The sequence below is a fragment of the Eurosta solidaginis genome, chromosome 2 (genome assembly GCF_040869045.1).
Source record: "Eurosta solidaginis isolate ZX-2024a chromosome 2, ASM4086904v1, whole genome shotgun sequence".
Lineage (NCBI taxonomy): Eukaryota > Metazoa > Arthropoda > Insecta > Diptera > Tephritidae > Eurosta > Eurosta solidaginis.
The window spans coordinates 243739972-243761471 of record NC_090320.1 but is presented as its reverse complement, the minus strand read 5'-3'; the positions used below and the strand labels follow the sequence as shown (position 1 = coordinate 243761471).

Below are 21500 nucleotides of genomic sequence, written 5' to 3'. Positions count from 1 at the left end.
TTGAGCATAGTTTTTTGAGCGAAGAATGTTGTAATGGCAACTCCTCTAAGGTTTTGAGGAGAGTTATCGATTGATATGACCACCTTGAACTTACTAGGATATCCTTCTCATCTCACCCCTTCGGTCCGTAAAGAACTTGGAGTGGCTAGAACTTTGCTTGATAAATATGGTTTGCAATGCCCACAGTAATAGTTGCAAGAAACCGATGTCACGGTCATATACATTTATCTTGTGCTGTCATACCAGGAGCAGGACTTCGTAACCCGTTCTTGTGCAGGTGGCAAAACATCAAGGCAGAGACATGGGAAAGTGGCTGGTGCTCGGTGCAGCTTCTATCTATACTACGGCGATTGGGGTTATGAGATGCAGGTATGAGAGCTGGAAAAGCCATTTGGCTCGATAAATAGTTGGTATTTGCAGTTTCTTGCTGAGCAGCATTGCTGGTAGAAAGTTGCGGAGGTGCGGACAAAAAAACTAGAAATGCAGCGACTATTTGCACGAGACACACGGACATGCCTGTGGCTGGCTCAAATATATATTTTTGCAACGGACGCACCCCGATAAATCTCTTGGACCACCTTTGACACCTTTCCATGAAAATAATGCATGAAGCTGTGCAGGAGCATGGAGCTGTTATGGGAATGGCAATTTGTGAACGGGATTACATGGGCATGACAGTCCCGAAAAAAGCCAGTGTTAACCGAATTATAAAACCGACTGCAGGGTATTAGTCTCACTATCAATACATCAAGAACAACAACCAAGCGTGGTCATTCTGTCGGCTTAAGTCCGTCATACTACCAAGTCCATCTTTATGACCCTGATGCCTTTTAAGTCTTGCCTTTTTAAGGTCAAACAAATACCGAAGCGTTTCGAGCCCATAACCATCAACTACTTCAGTAGCACTCTTCTAGCTCTTTTGGGAGTGTTTTTGTCGTTATTACAACACTGCCGCTTAGTAGGACTGGCAGGGAGACAGGCGGACTATCTCAGAGTAGGAAATACTCATATTTAGATGTACCACAACCTTGACAAAAAATGTTATAACAAAAGAACAGAAAATCACTTAACCTTTCTATATTGCTTTGTATTCTCAATAAAATAATACAAAATAAATTTAACTTTTCTCTTTACATCCCTTAGAGTTTCCTCTGCTACAGCGATCCCACCACACATCCATTCATCAAACCCAGCGAAAAAGAGTATTTAACTAAACATATGGGCAGCATTGGACGTAACAGAAATTTACCACCCACACCATGGGCTGCCATTCTTACCAGTCTACCAATGTGGGCTTTAATTTCAGCACAAATCGGTCACGATTGGGGTTTCTATATAATGGTAACAGATTTGCCTAAATATATGTCGAATGTTATGCAATTCTCTATCAAAGCTAATGGACTATATTCTTCATTGCCCTACGCAATGATGTGGATCTTTTCGCTAAGTTCAGGTTTTGTTGGCGATTGGTTGGTTACCAAGAAGATTATGAATCTTACAAATGTACGCAAAATGATGACTGGCTTGGGTGAGTTTGAATTTAGAAAAGTCAATACAAAATAATATTTAACGGTTATATTCTCTTTTTTCTCACTGTGTAGCTGCCTTTGGTCCAGCGATCTTTATGGTTGCCGCTTCATATGCTGGTTGTGATCGTTTAGCTGTTGTTATACTCTTCACCATTTGTATGGGTCTGATGGGCGCTTTCTATGCAGGCATGAAGCTGACACCGCTTGATATGAGTCCCAATTATGCGGGTACATTAATGGCCATCACAAATGGTATTGGTGCGATAACTGGTGTGATAACGCCAACCTTGGTGGGCTGGATGACACCAAATGTAAGTATTAGATATCATATATTTTCATCAAGCTACATATGTGTCTTTTCATGGGATGGACAAAGTTAGAGGATGTACTTTCAGCCGTCTTGTCAGCAGACTCAATTGATGTATTAAGCCCGTCCGCCTTTCACATGTATAAGAAAGTGGTTTATTTTGTTTGCAAGAAAAACATAGCTCTTTCGGACCTAAAGGATCAAGATGAGCTAGGCGATGGTAGCGCATTCGCTGAAGCGTCGGAGGCCCTCCGACAGAATGCCCAGAATGTCTTTCTGTTAATATACTTAACTCATTCCATGATAGTTCAATGATCATCTTCTATAGTTTTACACTATACTTTCCCAACAAAAGCTTTGACTGTCGGATTGATCTTTTTAGGTGTGTGAATTGACGTTTAGGCTCACAATCACAAACCACCCCTTCGTTTAAATCCTTGTAGTATGTCACATAGTTCACACTCTGTCCTGGCAGCGGATTCTATTCGCCAATAGTAGTTTCATGACGTCCTCCACCACTAGACGCCATTTGAGTGGCTAACAATTTTAGGCATGACTTCATTTCACTCAACTGCACCGTGGTATCCTCCTGGCTTTGGAAACCCTTGTTCGGATCAGATATATATAAACTTGTGCTATTTATATTATCGATATCCCTTTCCATATCCAGAAAGGTGTGTGGCAATAATACGATAATGTATGAACGATCAAATGGAAAATGATTTGAGCTCCATGTCAAGTCCAATAGGCGCCAGGTAGTTCAGCAAAAAAGCGACTGGTGAGCTTTTTACAGCTAACAGTAAGGGAGCTTTGAGAATATTAGGTACGGTAAAGATTTAATTAATTTTTTCAATATCTTGCATTAGTAAAATAATAGGATTTCTTTTTCAAAAACTAAAAAGGAACGAATGACAGAAGGCGTGTACTCAAAGCCCACAGTACGGAAAACTCAGCCTGAACTAACAGAATGAGCTTAATATTTTTTTTTGCGAACGGCCTACTTTGATCAAGACACGTATGCAATGTCTGAAATAGTAATTCGTCGACAGTTTTGCCAAGCAAGATCCTCTCTCTACTCTCTATATCCCTGAATCATGGATGATGTCGATGTACATATAACATTACTTGGACTGGACCCTATTCCTGATTAGTCGGAAAAAATCATACCCAAAAATTACACGTCTTCTACGTAGTGCCGTACATTGTGTCTTTTGAAAGCTAGGTACCAAGGTCGGTATCCCAACTTATTCCGGGTCAAGCTTGCTTTTCCACGTCCTTTATCATTGGCAGGCTAAACTCGCCGTGATGTCTCGTACGTGGAGAAGCCTGAAATAGTTAAATTTACTGAAGGCTCAATTCCTGAAGGTTCAACGCTGGGTAATCTTATTAAAAATATCTGCCCCACCTTCCGATAACCATCGGACTTTGTTGATTGAGGTTTGGTTAGGTTAGGATGGGAGGCAGCTGTATAGTTAAAGAACAGCTCGCTTGTACTCTTTGATCCGTTATGCTACCACAAATACGTACCGACCAAGATATTTTCGCCAAATCCTCGCAAATGTAGGATAGCTGTGCATAAATTGACTGAATGATCCAACCTCGTCGTCCTCCATACAGCTTACAAGGTCTCCGTTTACCCCACAATCCGCTGATGAATTCTGCCACAGTCGATTCGGCTCCCAGTGTTGAAAGGACTTTTTAAATTTTCGCTGGTAGAACATTCTCGAAGGGTCCTTCTATGTCGAGAAAGGTACCCAGCACAAATTCTTTGTTCTCAATCCCTCTATCAGTTTAACAACCAAATAAACAGCTGTTTCTGCAGACCTGCAATATTCGTCTTGAGATGCCGACAATAAAGTAATCCTGCTACTTACGTGGACGAGGATGTCAGAGCTTTTCCAAACTTTTGGCATAAACGTGGCTATGACCATATGTAGATTGAATATTGCCTAAAACATCATTCTTTGCTATGTAGTTCTCAAGTATAATGCAATATTCAGTACTTAAGAGTTGATGTTGAGACCTCAGGCAATAGTGCACAAAATCGTACCTTGTTCGTAATGTCCGTGTCACATTGACGCAAAGCTGGTATGTGAGCTGTATGTTTGGCGACCAAGAAAAGGGACGGTAGGTACAGTATAATGATGAGCGCTTTCATCGAAATGCGGGCAGGAGCCCAACTGTCCGTTTTTTAACGCATTTTACTATATTGTCATTCCAGAGACGTCTAGGGAGTCTAGGACGACTCCCAGATACCTGACTTTATCACTGATCCGTGGGTTTATGTTCTAATTTCGAGTGCTATAAGATACGGAAATTTTTACTTTCTTTTGTGGAGGAGTAGTTCGATGTTTTCGAGTTAACCTTTGTGTCTGACTTTTAGCTTAAATTAAGACTCATAGATCTTTTTAAATAATATGTTGGCACATTTGTATCCCTTAACGGCGTGCCTTATTAAATTATGAAGATAATTAGGCCTACTTTGAAAGAACCTTGACATCGTTTTGCTTTGGCTTACAGCTAATCCGCAAGATTCGGATCCCCTGGTAACAATACAACTGATAAGAACTGGCAGGTCGTCGGCATAATCCACCACTTGGCAGTCCTTACCCTCACTGTCCTGTAGCAAGTCGTTTATTACCACGACCCAAAGCAGGGGAGAAGGAACATTTTGGTGAATCTCTCTAAGTTTATAGGCTCTATTAAATTATTTAAATTATTCAAACTCTTTTAATATTCATACATCCCCATTTTTATCGCAGGCAACTATGCTCGAATGGCGTCTCGTTTTTTGGGTCGCCTTTGGTGTGCTCGTCGTAACAGCCATTGTTTATGTGATTTGGGCATCAGGTGAGGTGCAGCCCTTCAACGATCCACCACGCAAAATTGATTTTGATGATGAAGAGAAGGAGAAGGATACACCATTGAATGGCCAACATGAACGAAGCGAAAAAATCGAGAAACTTTAAGTCAAAAAGTGTGAGACCGTATTACGTGCTCGCCGGAAAATGCTGAACATAGAACTAGTTTGCTAGCCGAACGAAGACATGCTTTACCAAAAAAAAAAAACAGAAGCTGCCAACTAATCTGTGGATTAAAAAAGGATAAAAAGAATTTAAAAATAGCTTAAAATACAAATAAATTCTTAAGTATTTATTGCAATTATTATTAGAGCATAAGCAGAAAAGTAAAAAATATATATTATATAACAGCAACACAACGAAATTAAAAAAAATATTATTAAGCAAAAGCAAGTATTTTTAAACTTAATATTTTTAAATTTGTATATTTTGTTTAGTTAAGCGAATGCACGTTGCTTTTGCGCTTAGAAGTTGTAAGTAAATTTTATTAATTTTGTTTTTCATTTTTGTTGTGTTTTTATGTGCTTTTTTTTTGTTTTTTATATTTTTTTTGTACTTTTTATATTAAAGCTGCTTTTCGCTAGTTATAATTAGTAAGTCCAAAGATTACAATAAATTATAAATTTTTAATTAATAAAGTGATCTTTGCACTTATAAGGGTGGGGCGAAATCGGAGTTATTAAAGTTCGTTTGCCATTAGTTCGATACCAATATTTTTATTTAATTCTTTATATATTTCCAAATACATGATTAATCGTTAGATTTTAAATACTAAAATATTGCCAAAATTTTTAATTAATAAAGTGATCTTTGCACTTATAAGGGTGGGGCGAAATCGGAGTTATTAAAGTTCGTTTGCCATTAGTTCGATACCAATGTTTTTATTTAATTCTTTATATATTTCCAAATACATGATTAATCGTTAGATTTTAAATACTAAAATGTTGCCAAATATTTTATTTTTTATTTCATTTGTTTTAAGTATTTGATTTTTTCATAGATATTCCAAATAATTTTATTAAAATTTATGATTTTTGACCTATACCAAATATTTAATTAACTTGAATTATGTGACAAATTTGATTATTCTCAATTAATAGATTTATTTCAAATGTTAATTCGAGTTATAAGAATAATTCCAAAAATATTGTTTAATTTATTATAACGAGTTGATTTTTAATATATAATTAATTTTAAACTATTCAAATATTTTAAAATAATCAAAAAATTAAAGATAATCTAACTACTAAAAATTTCGGAATAAATATATAAAAATAATCAAATAATTCAAATTAATCACAGCACTTGGAATAAACAAATAAATACATGCAATGAAATAATTGAAATTTATTATTTTATTTTTTTTAACAATTAATTTAATTTCAAGTACTTGATTAGCAACAACTATTTGATTATTTTTAATTTTTTCATTACTAATAATTATTTGGTTTTATTTATTAGTTACAAAGTGTTTGATAATTTTGAATTATTAGATCATTGTTGGTTGTTTAATTAAATATCATCAATTTATTATTGTCTTTATAACGTCAATTAATTTAGTAATAAGAATTATATATTTCAAAATATTAGATTTTTTTATTAATACATTATTTTTAACTGCATGATTGTTTTAGGTATATAATTTGATTTTTCCAAGTTAAGAATTAATTTCAATCACTGGTTTAGCTGCAATTATTTGATTATTTTTTTGTTTCTGTTGTTGTTGTTGTTGCAGCAGTGGTTTTATTTCTGATTATTTCTAACTATTGGTTTGTTTTTAAATTTTTTATTAATTTTAGTTATTTGATTATTCGTGGTTGTTTGAATAGAATTATTTATTATTTGTAGTTATATGATAGCTTCCAATTTTTTAAAATATTTAATAATTTATAACTCTTTAGTTTTCTTTCCGATTATATCAAATAATTTCATCATTTTCAGTAATTTATGATTACTTTTGGTAACTGAACTATTTTTAGTTCATTTATTTGTTTTAATGCTATCAATTATTTGATTAATTATTATTATTTAATTATTTTTATTCATTTACGTATTTATAAATTTATGCTTGTTTTTAATCATTTATCATTATTTCAAATTTTTTAATTATTTGATCATTTTTAGTTGCCCGATTATTTATAATTATTGGTTTATTCGTAATTTTTTGATAAGTAGAAATAAAAAAAAAACAAAATAATCAGTTAAATTCATTAATCTGTACAATATTAACAATACCAAGAAAATATTTAAAATGTAACATTAATCAGTCAATATAGAAAAGTAAAAACAAAATTTAATTGGAAATAATCAACCGTAACGTAACCAAATTTAATATTATTGATTGGCTATAATTATCTGATTTTTTCATCTTTTTAGGTATTTATAACTGTTTAGTTATTCGACTCTCTGTAATTAGTTTTTTTTTTTTTTACTTTTTGCAATTATTTGATTATTTATAACTTATTGATTATTTTTGATTGATTAAGTATATCATTTCAAAAATCGATATACATAGTTCAAAGTAAAAATAAACAAAATTTATAGAACTGATTAATTAAATAAGTTGTGAAGCTTATTTAAACAAAGTCACTTATTTAAAAAATGTATTTAATTTCAAGTTATATAGCATTATTCAAACAACAATTATTTATTTATTGGTTAACCATTTTTCCGGAATAAACTACACCAAAATTAAAAATAAATAAGTAACTATTAATCACTTGAAACAGAAAAGAAATAAAATTTCAAATCATTTTATAGTCAATTGATTAATTTACTTAATTAATATGCAAACGAAATTGAATAAAATCAAGTCGAAAAAGGAAAACTATGTGATCAGTTAATTGCTTTAATCATCCAGTTAAGAAAAGTATAATATATACGTTAATTAAAATGAAATCAATAATATTAAACGGTTATTGCAAATAATCAAATAGTAATCAAACAACAAAATAAAAAAAAAGCTTATATTAATTAAACAATTGTATAACGCTTTTTAAAAATCAATAATAAAAAGACATAAAATAAAATCAAATAATCATCTAATTAAAACTTATTTAGGTAATGGCTTAATTAGAGTGATGGCAATACTAATAATAAATTGCGTAATATCGTTATAACGTAATTCAAATTCCCAAAAAGTTTAAAATACGTATTGAATTGGAAGTAATCTTATAATCATTTAATTAAAATTTATTGAGTTAAAAAAATTAAAATTTTTTTGGAAATTAATTAACTTAAAGTTAGAAATATATAAAAGTAATCAAATAATTATTTAAATCAAATAATTATATTAATCAGTCAATCAAATAAATTAATTATAAAAAACAATTGCAATGTAGTAATTTTTCGATTATTCGATTAAACAAATATTTTTGTCAAAAATTGATAGGTCTTTAATAATAATGAATATGAGTTTTATACATAATTATTTTAAAAAAATATTAAATTAAATTAAAAAAAATATCAAACCACCCTAATACTTAAGTATACATTTTTATTTTATTATATTTAACAATTTTCATTAATTTTATTAATATTAGTGTAACTATTGTACATATATAAAGGGGCAATGATGATGGTTTTGAAAAAAAAATTTATTAGTCATTACGGCTCTAGGCTTGATTACGGCCACCACGGCGGCTAAAAGGCGACATCTGTCAAATTATTTTTACATGTTCTTATGAGGGTCGTGATTTTTGGTAAGAGCAGCACGCAAGCGACAGAGAGTGGCAATAAAAATTAAAATAGAAGTAAATAACAGATAGAATAAGGTTAACTTATTCTTTCGGACCTTTTTTTTAACGTAATTCTTATTTTTTTTAATGTTTTTCCTGCCGCGTTTAAAGTAATGAAGTAGCCAATGCTTGGCTAAGGTTGTACTCAAGCTTTGCTAATGAGTGGTTGTGGTCTGTAGCCGCCGTGTTCAATGTAATCAGGCCTTATGTTTATATGTTTCCTTAAATTTTTACTATTGAAGAAATACATAAGTATACCATTTATTGTACACACATACATATACACATGAACATATAAATATTTACTTTAAAAAAGTGCAATATAAGGCGGTTTTTGTTAAACAAAAAATCAACAAAGTGTTCTTAAGCCAATACTTAAGTGCATCTGCAGCATGCATGCGCCAATTTACTTAAAAAACGTGGATTTTGTTATTGGAGAATAATTGGATGAGATTGATTTAAAATCAAATCTTATAGCCCAATCAATTGTTTATGCGCTTACAGAAATATTGCGTTAACCACAAGATAGGCTATTAACTGTGACTTAAGCAATAAATCCTTTCTATTGCGCGCCTTAAGTATTTTGTATAGCCATATACATATACACATACATACATACACTCATTTGAGTGCCTTAAAAATATTTATATAATTTATAAACAACTAAAAAAATTATACAATCCATGAGCATTTCTTCGATTTCCATAAGCATGTACACACTTACAAGTACTATATATACTAATTACTAAAGACAAAGAAAGCATTTATTAAACACACAAAATTATATGAACATTGTTATGTAGTTGTAATCAATTTTTAAAAATTAATTAATTCTCTTAAACTTCAAATAAATAACAAAAAACAGAAATAAATACAGACTTTATATGATTTGGTCTGTATGACTTGCCAAACAAAAAGCTTTTAATTACAAAATCGCTCGAATTGATATGATGTGATATTGTTATATATATATTCAATGTGGTACGTTATAATCTGACCAATTTACAAAGTGATTTAACCTTTTCTTATCCATTGAAATGCAGTAGTATTAACCTGATCTGTTCTGATGTTGATGATGTAGTATGATATCAATGAGTTTGGCCTGAGATATGTGAAGTGTTATGATCTGATCTGAGGAAGTTACGTCTTGTAAATAGATTTAGGCAGCTTTAATCCTAAGTAATGTGTTCGTAATTCCTTGATTTCATCTAATGTTCCCGTTGTGATAAAATCGCTTGAGTTGTTATGATGTGATATAGTTATATCAATTGTATGGTTGGATATAATGTGGTCTGCTATAATCTGTACAAAGTGATTTGAGCTTCTCTTATCCAATGTAATGTATTCGTAGTAGTCTGACCTGTTCTGATGTAGATGGTGTGATATGATGTCAATGAACTTGGTTTGTTGTAGATGGTGTGATATGATGTCAATGAACTTGGTTTGTTGGATGTGATGTGTTATGATATGATCTGACCAAATTAGGTCTTGCAAAAAAATTTTGGCAGCTATTATCATATGTAATGTGTTCGCAACTCCTTGATTAGATCTAATTTTGACGTTGTGATATGACATTGTAACGAAGCTTTTTCGTGCCCCGTTGCTTCTTTGATATTTGCTGGGGTATACTCGCCGTGCCCAGGGTTCGTTTACAATAAATTTGTATTAAAGGGGCACCTTGCAAATCGATTTCATATAAAATTCACTTTATTGCTTTAACTCTATATACTACAACTGTAAAAATATAATAAAAGAAAGATTTGTGTATATTCTTCACTTCGCTTTATGCTTGCTCCGTGATTGGTGGTGGGCTAACGGTCTTCGCGTCCCGTTAGGATCGTTCCGTTAGGACGCCCTGCTGGGTATGTGTAAATGTATCTCAGTGACGCCGTGCGTCGGCGTGTTTCTCTTACGGTTAGCGACTGCGTATCTCTGCTGCGGCCAACGTCGTATGTTAGTGTTGCGCTGCTGCGACCAGCGTCGTATGTTAACGTATCTCTACTGCGGCCAACGTCGTATGTTAGCGTTGCGCTGCTGCGACCAGTGTCGTATGCTCGTATAATTCTGCTGCGGTGCTCTGTCGCGCCTTACGTCGGCGTCTACTTGTATTGCTGAGGCGATGCTCTGTCGCCGTGTTCCGTTAGACGGGTCCCGTTAGTATGTGGCGTCGGTGCCTTGACGCGCCTTACGTCGGCGTCTCTCTCTTCTGCGGTGCTCTGTCGCGCCTTACGTCGTTGCCGCTCTGTTGCGGCCTCTGCCGGCGTACTTCTACTGACGGAGGTGATCGGGTGACGCCTGTCGCGGTTGCGCGTTACTGTGGCGGGGCCTTTGGTCTTTGGAGGGTGATGCGTAGAGAAGGTCAACCGCAATCACCATTCCACGACTCGCTCCTATGAAGCGGATTCCTATTGCATAGAGTAGGTCAACTGCAATAGGGATATACTTCGCTAGTAGCTCTGGTCACGGCCACAGCTCCGTGCTGACTTGAAGCGTTTACTTGTATTACTCTGCTGGTGTACCTCTACTGACGGAGGTGAGCGGGTGTCACCTGTCGCGGTTGCGCGTTACTGTGGCGGGGCCTTTGGTCTCTGGGGGGTGATGCGTAGAGAAGGTCAACCGCAATCACCATTCCACGACTCGCTCCTATGAAGTGGATTCCTATTGCATAGAGCAGGTCAACTGCGATAGGGATCTACTTCGCTAGTAGCTCTGGTCACGACCACAGCTCCGTGCTGACTGACTGCTGTGCTGCTGTGTCGCTCCTTTTATTGCCTTGTTTGGCATTGCTGGCTCAAATGGTTGCGTTGGTATGGTTGCTGTTCGATGTTGCGAACGCTGGTTGCGTTGCTGAGACTTGTTGGTTGGTCTGTTGCTATAGCCTTTTGTGACTGGCTGTTGTGTCAATGCTATGTTGAACTTGTTGGTTGGTCTGTTGCTATAGCCTTTTGTGACTGGCTGTTGAGTTATTGTTGTATCGAATATGATGTATGCTGTATTGGACTTGTTTGTTGGTCTGTAGCTATAGCCTTTTGTGGCCACTTGTTGTGTTAATGTCGTGTCAAATATGTTGTGGGGTCGTTTTGTGTGGGCCAAATTAATGGGGATTTATTTGGTCCTCACAACATCAACGAGTATGTGATGTATTATGAACAGAGCTGATCAAATGAAGTTTTATGGTGTGATTTCACCTGTACTTATCTTACCAAATTATGTCTAGCACTTAACCAATGTATTGTGTCCGTAGTACTCTGACATTGTCTTATATTGACGATGTGAGATGACATCAGTGAGTATGGTCTGATATGAATAGACTAAATATGGTTTTTCAAAAAGATTTTATCTGATCCTTATGGTGAGATTGGCATGATATGATCTACATGTAGCAAAAAGATTTGGGCAGCTCTTATCTTATCTTATCTTATCCTATACCCATATCACTTTGATTCAACTCTGTTTGAACTGCAAGTTTCCATGGGCTCCCGTTAGAGGATTTTGATGAGTTATGAGAGCTGAAGTTGTGCTGTGATGTGATTTTATGTATTCTGCGGGTGGTTACTGAATGTGAACTGATATGATGCAATAGTGATTTCATGATGTGATATCAATAGTTCCACTTAACTGCATTTACAGGATTCGGACTGCAATTCCGTGACGAATGCCAATTCTTTTTCTCAACGTCTGAAACTGCAGAAATGAAAAATCTAGTCAGAGGTAAAGGCGTGGCAACGATAAAAAAAATACCTTTAAATTGCACCCAAATAAAGTGATAAGATTTTTTTGATTAAAAAATAATTTGTTTTATTTTTTCAGTTCTTTTATAAAATAAATGAATTTGTAATTATACGTCACCAGAATAAAACTAAACTCATTTACAGATATATTCAAGTATTAACGCCTAAAGGTAAAAATGTTGGACCACTGCGTCCACCACCGAATCCACCTGCCTGTTGACCACAAGATGCCCCTTGACCGCTACCGCCGTGTAATTTTGTCATAACCGGTGAGCAAAGTTTGGTCAACGTATTCATCTTGTCCTCGTATTCTTCTTTATAGGCCAACGTGTTTGCATCGAGCCAATCTATGGTGTCTTCACAAGCTTTAATGCATCGCTCTTCTCCTTATCACTCAGCTTATCACCAGCACCATCCAATGCTTGCTTAAGGCATTAAATTATTTCTAGCGGCTATCTTATTGCGTTGGCGTTCATCTTCTTTAGAATATCGCTCTGCTTCATTAACCATACGATGAATTTCGGCTTGTGATAGACGTCTTTTGTCGTTCTTGATAGTGATATTCTTAGAATTACCAGAACTCATTTCCTTCGCCGATACATTGAGAATTCCGTTAGCGTCCAAATCGAATGTAACTTCAATCTGTGGCACTCCACGTGGTGCTGGCGGTAGATCGAACATGCCCAAACGATTTTTGTCTTTGGTCACGACACGTTCACCTTCAAACACCTGGATTGTGACGCCACTTTGATTGTCCGAATATGTGGAGATGGTTTGTGTTTGCTTACATGGAATGCCACAGGTTCGTTGGATGATCTTCGCCGTAACACCAGCAGCCGTTTCGCCAGTGACAGTGAGGCTACATCAACTAGAAAGACATTTTGACGCTTCCCACGGCAGCCGGTTCTTCGTACCGGAGCGACTCCCACAAATTGTCATCCTCGGAGCAGCTCCTTGCATCTAGACTGCTCCATACCCTCCTGCTCCGGGAAGGTATTGAACCTAACCCCGGTTCCAGGCCGTGGTTCTGCTGCATATGTCGGAAATGAGTTTATCTTAGACTGTCATACTCTTGTCAGTGTGTCACGTATAAAAGATGGTTCCATTGTTCGGGCTGTTCTGGGTTAGAACCAAACGTTCGTCGCCCCGAAATTTCTATAAAACCTTTGTGGCTACCTGCTGTTCACATCCAAGGACGTCCCGCGGTTCACTCTCAAACACCCTGCGCTTCCTTCTAGCAGCGGCGCTGCTCAGAAGTCCACATCAGACGTCCGCTGTTGCTCGCGCCCCAAACGGCGCTTCCACCTAACGCGGCCGCTACAACCCAACACTGGAATCTACGTAGCATGGATAGTAGCACCAGCTTTTACCCCCGTCCCTCCACTCCCTTACCATCACTCATACTCGCTTAAGAAGGAGTCATCAACTCCTTGTCTCCCACACCGTGTGTTCCGTATGCCAGCGCAGAGTATTTACGATCCCGGCATCGGTCCAATGCAGTTCATGCCTTTGCATATGCCACCTTCATAGATACTCTGGGCTTACAAATGGAAATCGCCCGACTGGTACTTTCGTTGCACCTTGCTGCCAAAACAACTACTACCAACTCATTGACACCAGGTACACCAGCAGCAATCGGACAGCATAACGCCTGTGTCCTTCAAAGCGCTTTCATCCATCTCTGACACCCAGAGTGACGACATCGGCCTTATATTAGTACGATACTCTGTGGTGAAACCCGTATTATCCTTGGCGATTTTAATGCTCACCACGATCTCTGGCATTCCAGCTTGCCAGCCGACCGCAGAGGCAGGCAGCTAGCATAGCAAATAGACAATAGACAGTACGACTTTCTGCACTATAAACGGCGATGCCCTCACCAGAATTGCAGGTAATTGCAACAGCTAACCTGACATCTCAATCGTCAGTGCAGGGCTCATAAATTGTTACTAAGTCCATGGCCAGTCGACAGACATCTTCTTGGAGAAGTAGATAACCCATTCCACTTGAATGCAACGGAGTTTCCAAAGCTGATGGTGAATTAACGGGTACAAGAATAACTGCGATATCAACAGAGAAAAAAAAGAAATGCGGTATTTACTTACCTTTTGTTAAAATAGGCAAAAACTTGCACAATTGTGACTTTTAAAAGCAGTTAGTATACGGAATTTGTGAGGACCAAATAAATCCTCATTAATTTGGCCCACAAAAAACGACCCCACAATATATTTGACACGACATTAACACAACAAGGGGCCACAAAAGGCTCTAGCAACACGACCAACCAACAAGACTCAGCAACACAACGAGCGCTCGCAACATTCAACAGCAACACGGTGACCATGGCAACGCAACCATTTGAGCTAGCAACACCAAACACAACAGCCATAAAAGGAGCGACACAGCAGCACAGCAGGCAGTCAGCACGAAGCTGTGGTCGTGACCAGAGCTACTAGCGAAGTATATCCCTATTGCAGTTGACCTTCTCTATGCAATAGGAGTCCACTTCATAGGAGCGAGTCGTGGAATGGTGATTGCGGTTGACCTTCTCTACGCATCACCCCAAAGACCAAAGGCCCCGCCACAGTAACGCGCAACCGCGACAGGTGACACCCGCTCACCTCCGTCAGTAGAAGTACGCCGGCAGAGGCGCAAACAGAGCGGCAACGCACGTAAACCAGCGCAGAGCGCGGCAACAAAGCGCAGCAGAGGTCCGCCGACGCACAACGTAACCAGAGTCAGTCAGCACGGAGCTGTGGTCGTGACCAGAGCTACTAGCGAAGTATATCCCTATTGCAGTTGACCTTCTCTGTGCAATAGGAATCCACTTCATAGGAGCGAGTCGTGGAATGGTGATTGCGGTTGACCTTCTCTACGCATCACCCCCAAAGACCAAAGGCCCCGCCACAGTAACGCGCAACCGCGACAGGTGACACCCGCTCACCTCCGTCAGTAGAAGTACGCCGGCAGAGGCCGCAACAGAGCGGCAACGCACAAGTACGCCGGCAGAGGCCGCAACAGAGCGGAAACGCACGTAAACCAGCGCAGAGCGCGGCAGCAAAGCGCAGCAGAGGTCCGCCGACGCACAACGTAACCTGGGTAAGCCAGCGCGAACCGCGGCAGCAGAGGTACGCCGACAGAGGTCACGTCAACACGGCGACGCATAGCGCAGCCAGGGTAAGCCAGCGCCAAGCGCGGCGGCAGAGCGCAGCAGAGGTACACCGACAGAGTAATACAAGTAAGCGCCGACGTAGGGCGCGACAGAGCATCGCCTCAGCAATACAAATAAACGCCGACGTAGGGCGCGACAGAGTATCGCCCAGCAAATACGAGTAGACGCCAACGCAAGGCGTGGCAGAGAATCACCCAGCAACCAGCAATACAAATAGACGCCGACGCAAGGTGCAGCAGAGTAATACAAGTAAACGCCGACGTAAGGCGCGTCAAGGCACCGACGCAACATACTAACGGGATCCGTCTAACGGAACACGGCGACAGAGCATCGCCTCAGCAACACAAGTAGACGCCGACGTAAGGCGCGACAGAGCACCGCAGCAGAGAGAGACGCCGTCATAAGGCGCGTCAAGGCACCGACGCCACATACTAACGGGACCCAGCTAACGGAATACGGCCGGACCGCTAAGGCCCGCCACTACAATCAAGGATACCGCAAGATAGTCCAAGTGAAATTGAAAAATGAAGTATACAAACACGTTTTATTTTATATTATAGAATTTAGAACCAATAAAGAGAGTGAAGTTTTTATATTAAATCGATTTGCAAGGTGCCCCTTTAATACAAATTTATTGTAAACGAACCCTGGGCACGGCGAGTATACCCCAGCAAATATCAAAGAAGCAACGGGGCACGAAAAAGCTTCGTTACAATTGGCGCCCGAGCAGGGACCCTGCAAATCGTACAACGTCAGAAGGAACATTCCTGACTAGAAACCTAACTGTAAAATGGCTGACCAGATTGATACCACGTGGTTAGAAAACATTTCAAAGAGCAGCTGATATCCATCGCACAGGAATTGGGTATTGAGCACACAGGCACCACCCGGGAGATCCGAAAGCGCATAGCAGCTCTGGCTTCGAAAGCAAATGTTGACGCGGGAATATAGGAAAAAATTTTATCCATAGAAGCCGCTTATAAGGGAACAGACATGAGTGACTTAAATGAGGTTAAGACACCGATTCCGTCAAACGGAGGGGAAACCATGAACAACACAGATAGACCAGCAGAGCGAGACCAGTTCGCGTTTCCTCCCAGGAACACAGCACCCCCACAAAAGAACTTAGCATCAGGAATAGCAGTACAAGCCAACGGCACCTCCCAGACACCCATACCTCCGGCCGCAGAAGGAACCACGACCGGGGGTCAACCACAGCAGAACCCTCTGGAATTTCCTCCACGGAATACGCAACGCGCGCAACCGTACTTACCATCAGGGACAAGGGCATCAGCCATAAATTATACGTCTCAGGTAACTCAAGCACCGACCGTTGTGTTCGCACCCATCATCGACCAAGTGCGGAAGTGGTCAGTAAAGTACGACGGTGGACGGGATCCGTTAGCGTTCATCGAGCAGCTAGAGGAGTTAGCCGAAGTGTACGCGCTAAACGTGGATCTCCTACCAAAAACCATGCCAGAGCTACTAGAGGGCACCGCGCTACAATGGTATCGGAACAACAATGCGCACTGGGAAAGGTGGACAAGCTTCAAACAGGATTTTTTACGTTTCTTCCTGCCAGTCAGGTATTTCGAGCGTCTCGAGGACGACATACGCCAACGAAGGCAGCATAACAAGGAAAAGTACAAGGATTATGTGCTAGCTATACAGAGCTTGATGAGACACGCAGGGTACACCAGCGAACAGCGGCTGGAACGAATCTTCCGTAACAGCCACCCCGATTACCTACTTTATATCCGTCGGAGGGATTTCACCAACCTCGCGGAACTCTTAACCCTTGCTGAGGAATTCGAGAGCATACATGAGGGCTATCGACGACCATCAGAGGGACATCGCCGCGAAGTTACGCGACACGTCGTAGGTGACACAACTTTGGTTCCATCACCGCAACCTGTAACCCCATCACCGCCACAACCACCGAACATACCGCACCACTCGCCTCCAGGCAATCAGAGGTTTGACCCCAACAACGTATGTAGGAGATGTGGTGAACAAGGACACTACGGGTATAGATGCCGAAACCCACGGAAAATTTTTTGCTGGGAGTGTGGCCGCAGTGATATACGCACAATCGAATGCTGCCGTCGACGTCAGGGAAACGACAGAGGGCTTCACAAAGAACAAGGCGCAGTGAGCCCAAGGAACCCAGCGCCGAATCGGCAGTAACCATGTACCAAGAGCACGGCCGCCTTTACGCCGTAGCCAGGCTCGGCGCGGAATCAGCCGAGGCAGTCATCTATACAGGGGCGTCGAGAAGTTTCGTTTCGAGCAGCCTTGCAGAACGTGTGGTAAATTATGGGAGCGGAGAAATGGTGAGAGTGGCCATCAAAATAACGATGGCAAACGGGACTAGCACCACAATCTTCGACGCCATAAGGACTGAGGTACGCCTCGGAGAAGCGTCACACCACACGGTTTTACACGTCATGCCCGGAGCAATCGACGACATAATACAGGGCCTAGATACACTAGGGGGCATGGGAGCCACCATATCCTGCGGAGGAGGTCACCTCGCGCTATCTAGGCCAGTCACACAGCATACATTTCCATCAACCGAGCCGACACAGATCAAGGAGGAGGTATCGCCAACAGGTGAGAACAGCAATAACATAGATGATAGGATCAACAGGATCAATGGGGCCTAGGATGAGGACGAGGCGGAACGAGTGCACAGTTTTCTGGCAGAAGAACTCCGAAAATTTGAGAGCATGAGTGGGGTGACGACAATAGCCGAGCACAGGATTATCCTGACGGACGACCGCCCTATCAAGCAACGTTACTTCCCACGCAACCCAGCTATGCAGACCATCATCAACAACGAAATTGACGAATTACTTCAGAAAGGATGCATCGAGCCATCCTGTAGCCCACACAGCGCACCAATCGTACTAGCCAAGAAGAAAAACGGGAAGTGGAGGTTATGCGTGGACTATCGGCAGCTTAACGCCCGATCCGTACCCGACGCGTACCCCTTACCCAGAATACAACATATATTGGACAAGCTACGACGGGCGAAGTATATCAGCAGTTTGTATTTGAAAAATGGCTAATGGCAAATACCACTGGAGCCACAGAACCGTCCCTACACAGCTTTCACGGTACCGGGACGCGGGTTATTCCAGTGGCGCGTTATGCCGTTCGGCCTACACTCCGCACCTGCAACGTTTCAAAGAGCACTAGATCAGGTTATTGGACCGGAGATGGAACCCTACGCTTTCGCTTACCTCGATGACATAATCATCAAAGGATCCACCTTGGAGGAGCATATTCGCAACCTGAAAGAAGTGATGCTACGACTACAGCGCGCCAACCTCAGAATAAATCCGGAGAAATGCGAGTTTTTCAAGAAAGAAATTCGATACCTAGGACACGTAGTAAGCGACAGGGGAATTCACACCGACCCCGAGAAAGTTGCAGCCATCAAAGACCTGAAACCACCAACGAACGCGAAAGAGGTGCGTCAATATCTCGGTATAGCATCTTGGTACCGACGATTCGTGCCCGACTTCGCGACGATCAGCCAGCCACTCACAACCCTGCTGAAAAAGGGCAACTCTGGAAGTGGGGAGCCGAACAACAGGAAGCCTTCGAGGTCTTAAAGCAAAAACTAACGGAAGCACCGATACTTGTCTGTCCGGACTTCACCAAGACCTTCACCTTGCAAACGGACGCAAGCAATTTCGGGCTAGGCGCCGTATTGACACAGGATTTGGAAGGCGGGGAACGCGTGATCGCCTACGCCAGCAGGAAACTCAACAAGGCGGAAACCAACTACTCGCCTACCGAGAAGGAATGCCTCGCGATCGTCTGGGGAATACGCAAGATGAGGCCATACTTGGAAGGGTACCGATTCAGGGTAATCACGGACCATATGTCTCTAAAGTGGCTAAACTCCATCGAAAGCCCCTCCGGCCGTATAGCACGATGGGCCTTGGAACTTCAGCAGCACACCTTCGACATAGAGTACAGGAAAGGAAAGCTGAACCTGGTAGCTGATGCACTATCACGACAGCCACTGGAGACCCTACGACTGGCGACGACAACAGAGCGACCATGCAAGTGGTGGCACAAGCGCGTGAATGAAGTGCGCACTAACCCCGAGAAATATTCTGACTACATGATACAAGATGGACAACTGTACCGCCATATTCCCTGCCGGTCACAAGATGAGGAAGCGGTACCTTGTAAACTTTGTGTACCCACACCACTGCGACAACGAGTATTAGAAGAAAATCACAATATACCAAGCGCTGGACACATGGGCTTCCGCTGGACAGTAGCGCGGATTGCCAACCGGTACTACTGGCCCGGCATGTTTCGGGACATCAGTCGATACGTACAACAGTGCGAGTCTCGCCAGAAGTACAAGGAAACACAGCAAAAGCCGGCCGGAAAGATGCTCACACAAGTGGCCCAAGAACCATTCGCCACGGTATGCGTCGATTTCGTTGGACCACTCCCACGATCCACACACGGGAACACGATGCTACTAGTATTTTTCGACAGCTTCAGCAAATGGGTGGAACTGGTCCCCATGAGGCGTGCGACAGCAGAAGGCCTACGCCGTTCGTTCAGAGAACGCATCCTCGCAAGATTTGGTGCTCCCAAGATACTGATATCGGACAACGGCGTCCAGTTCACCAGCACAATGTGGCAGCGTTACCTCAGGGAAATGGGGATACGACAACAATTCACGGCGCCCTACACCCCGCAACAAAACCCGACGGAACGGGCGAACAGGACAATCAAGAGAATCATAGCACAACTCACCAGAGCACAGCACAACAGATGGGACGACCGTCTCCCAGAAATCGAGCTGGCCATCAAAACCAGTGTGACCGCGTCCACAGGATACAGTCCAGCCTTCCTCGTACAAGGATGGGAACCGCGACTACCAGGGGCATTGTTTGACGAGGTCAACCTGGGGACGGGCACAGCTACCACAACGGCAGAAGAGAAATCTGACAGAATGCAAGAGGCATTCAGAATAGTTAGGCAGAACATGGAACGAGCGGCGGCAGATCAAGCACGGCACTACAATTTACGGCGGAGAAAATGGACCCCCGTAGTCGGCGAACTAGTGCTCGCAAAGGAACACCATCTCTCCAAGGCCGGCGAAAATTTCGCGGCAAAGTTGGCCCCCAAATATGACGGACCCTACCAGATCCTAGGATATGTATCACCAGTGATACTCAAAGTACGAAAAACCAACGGCGGGAAGGAGAAAACGGTCAATATTGGGGAGCTAAAGCCATATCATGCAGCAGAGACCATCGCGAGAAATTAAAATAAATTCAGGGAAAATAATCTAATTAATATCAAGGATGGCAGGATAAGCAAGCACCGGTCATTCTATCGCAAACCACCGAGGTGACAACACGTTCTTTTGCTACGAATTTCTTTTCCAAAAAACAAAAAAAAACAAAAAACCCAACTACCTAAGATGGAGAGCCATAACGCAAAACTAAACAACAGCGTCAAGCGTATGCGCCAGCATTACGAGGAGGAGGAAGCAAAACGCCCCAGGGTAGTACTGCTGGAAGGAGCTACCGGCGCCGACGTCAGCAACACGCGTGGAACCACGCGCACAAACACGTACGCTGACGTCGCACGCAACGTTACACCACCAAGCGCTGCTGGCGCCGACGTCAGCAACACGCATGCAACTAAGCGCGAAAACACGTACGCTGACGTAGCACGTATCATCACACCACCGAACACCACAGGCGGCGACGTCAACAACATGCGTGCAACTACACACGCAAACACGTACGTTGACGTCGCACGCACCATTACATCACCAAACACTGCAGACACCTACACCAACACCACGAACACCGAGTCAGCCGCAGCCGCAGCTTATGCCAGCACCAACATCAGACGCGCGGCGGAAGCAGCCAGACGGGCAACGGAACTCGTGACACGCACCACGCGCATATCTAAATGGGAGGAAGTCGCGGCCAAGGCCCACAACAAGACCAGCACATCACCACTAAGAGCCACACTGGGTAGGATAGACGTGGAGGCAGGGCAGTTGCCAGCAGCCATCGAGCTCTCCTCTGGCAAGGACACAGGCCCACCAGAACAACAACAGCAAGCGATCATTGAGCTCTCCTCGAATGAGGACACAGCCCCACCAGAG

At 41.6% G+C, this 21500-nt stretch overlaps 1 protein-coding gene and 1 pseudogene across 6 annotated transcripts in view; one reads left to right on the top strand and one right to left on the bottom strand.

Annotated features, from left to right (window-relative positions):
• dmGlut (Dietary and metabolic glutamate transporter) overlaps window positions 1-9351 on the top strand; it is a 125321-nt gene extending 115970 nt beyond the window's left edge. For all 6 annotated transcript variants that reach the window (XM_067767451.1, XM_067767446.1, XM_067767447.1 and 3 more), the window contains 3 exons: window positions 1144-1528; window positions 1602-1840; window positions 4599-9351. In XM_067767451.1, coding sequence (XP_067623552.1) covers window positions 1144-1528; window positions 1602-1840; window positions 4599-4805 — 831 coding nt within the window. In that variant the 3' untranslated portion in view covers window positions 4806-9351. The remainder of the gene's footprint in view (window positions 1-1143; window positions 1529-1601; window positions 1841-4598) is intronic.
• Window positions 9352-12315: 2964 nt separating this feature from the next.
• Window positions 12316-21103, bottom strand: LOC137240128 (heat shock protein 70-like; annotated as a pseudogene).
• Between the last annotated feature and the right edge of the window lie 397 nt (window positions 21104-21500).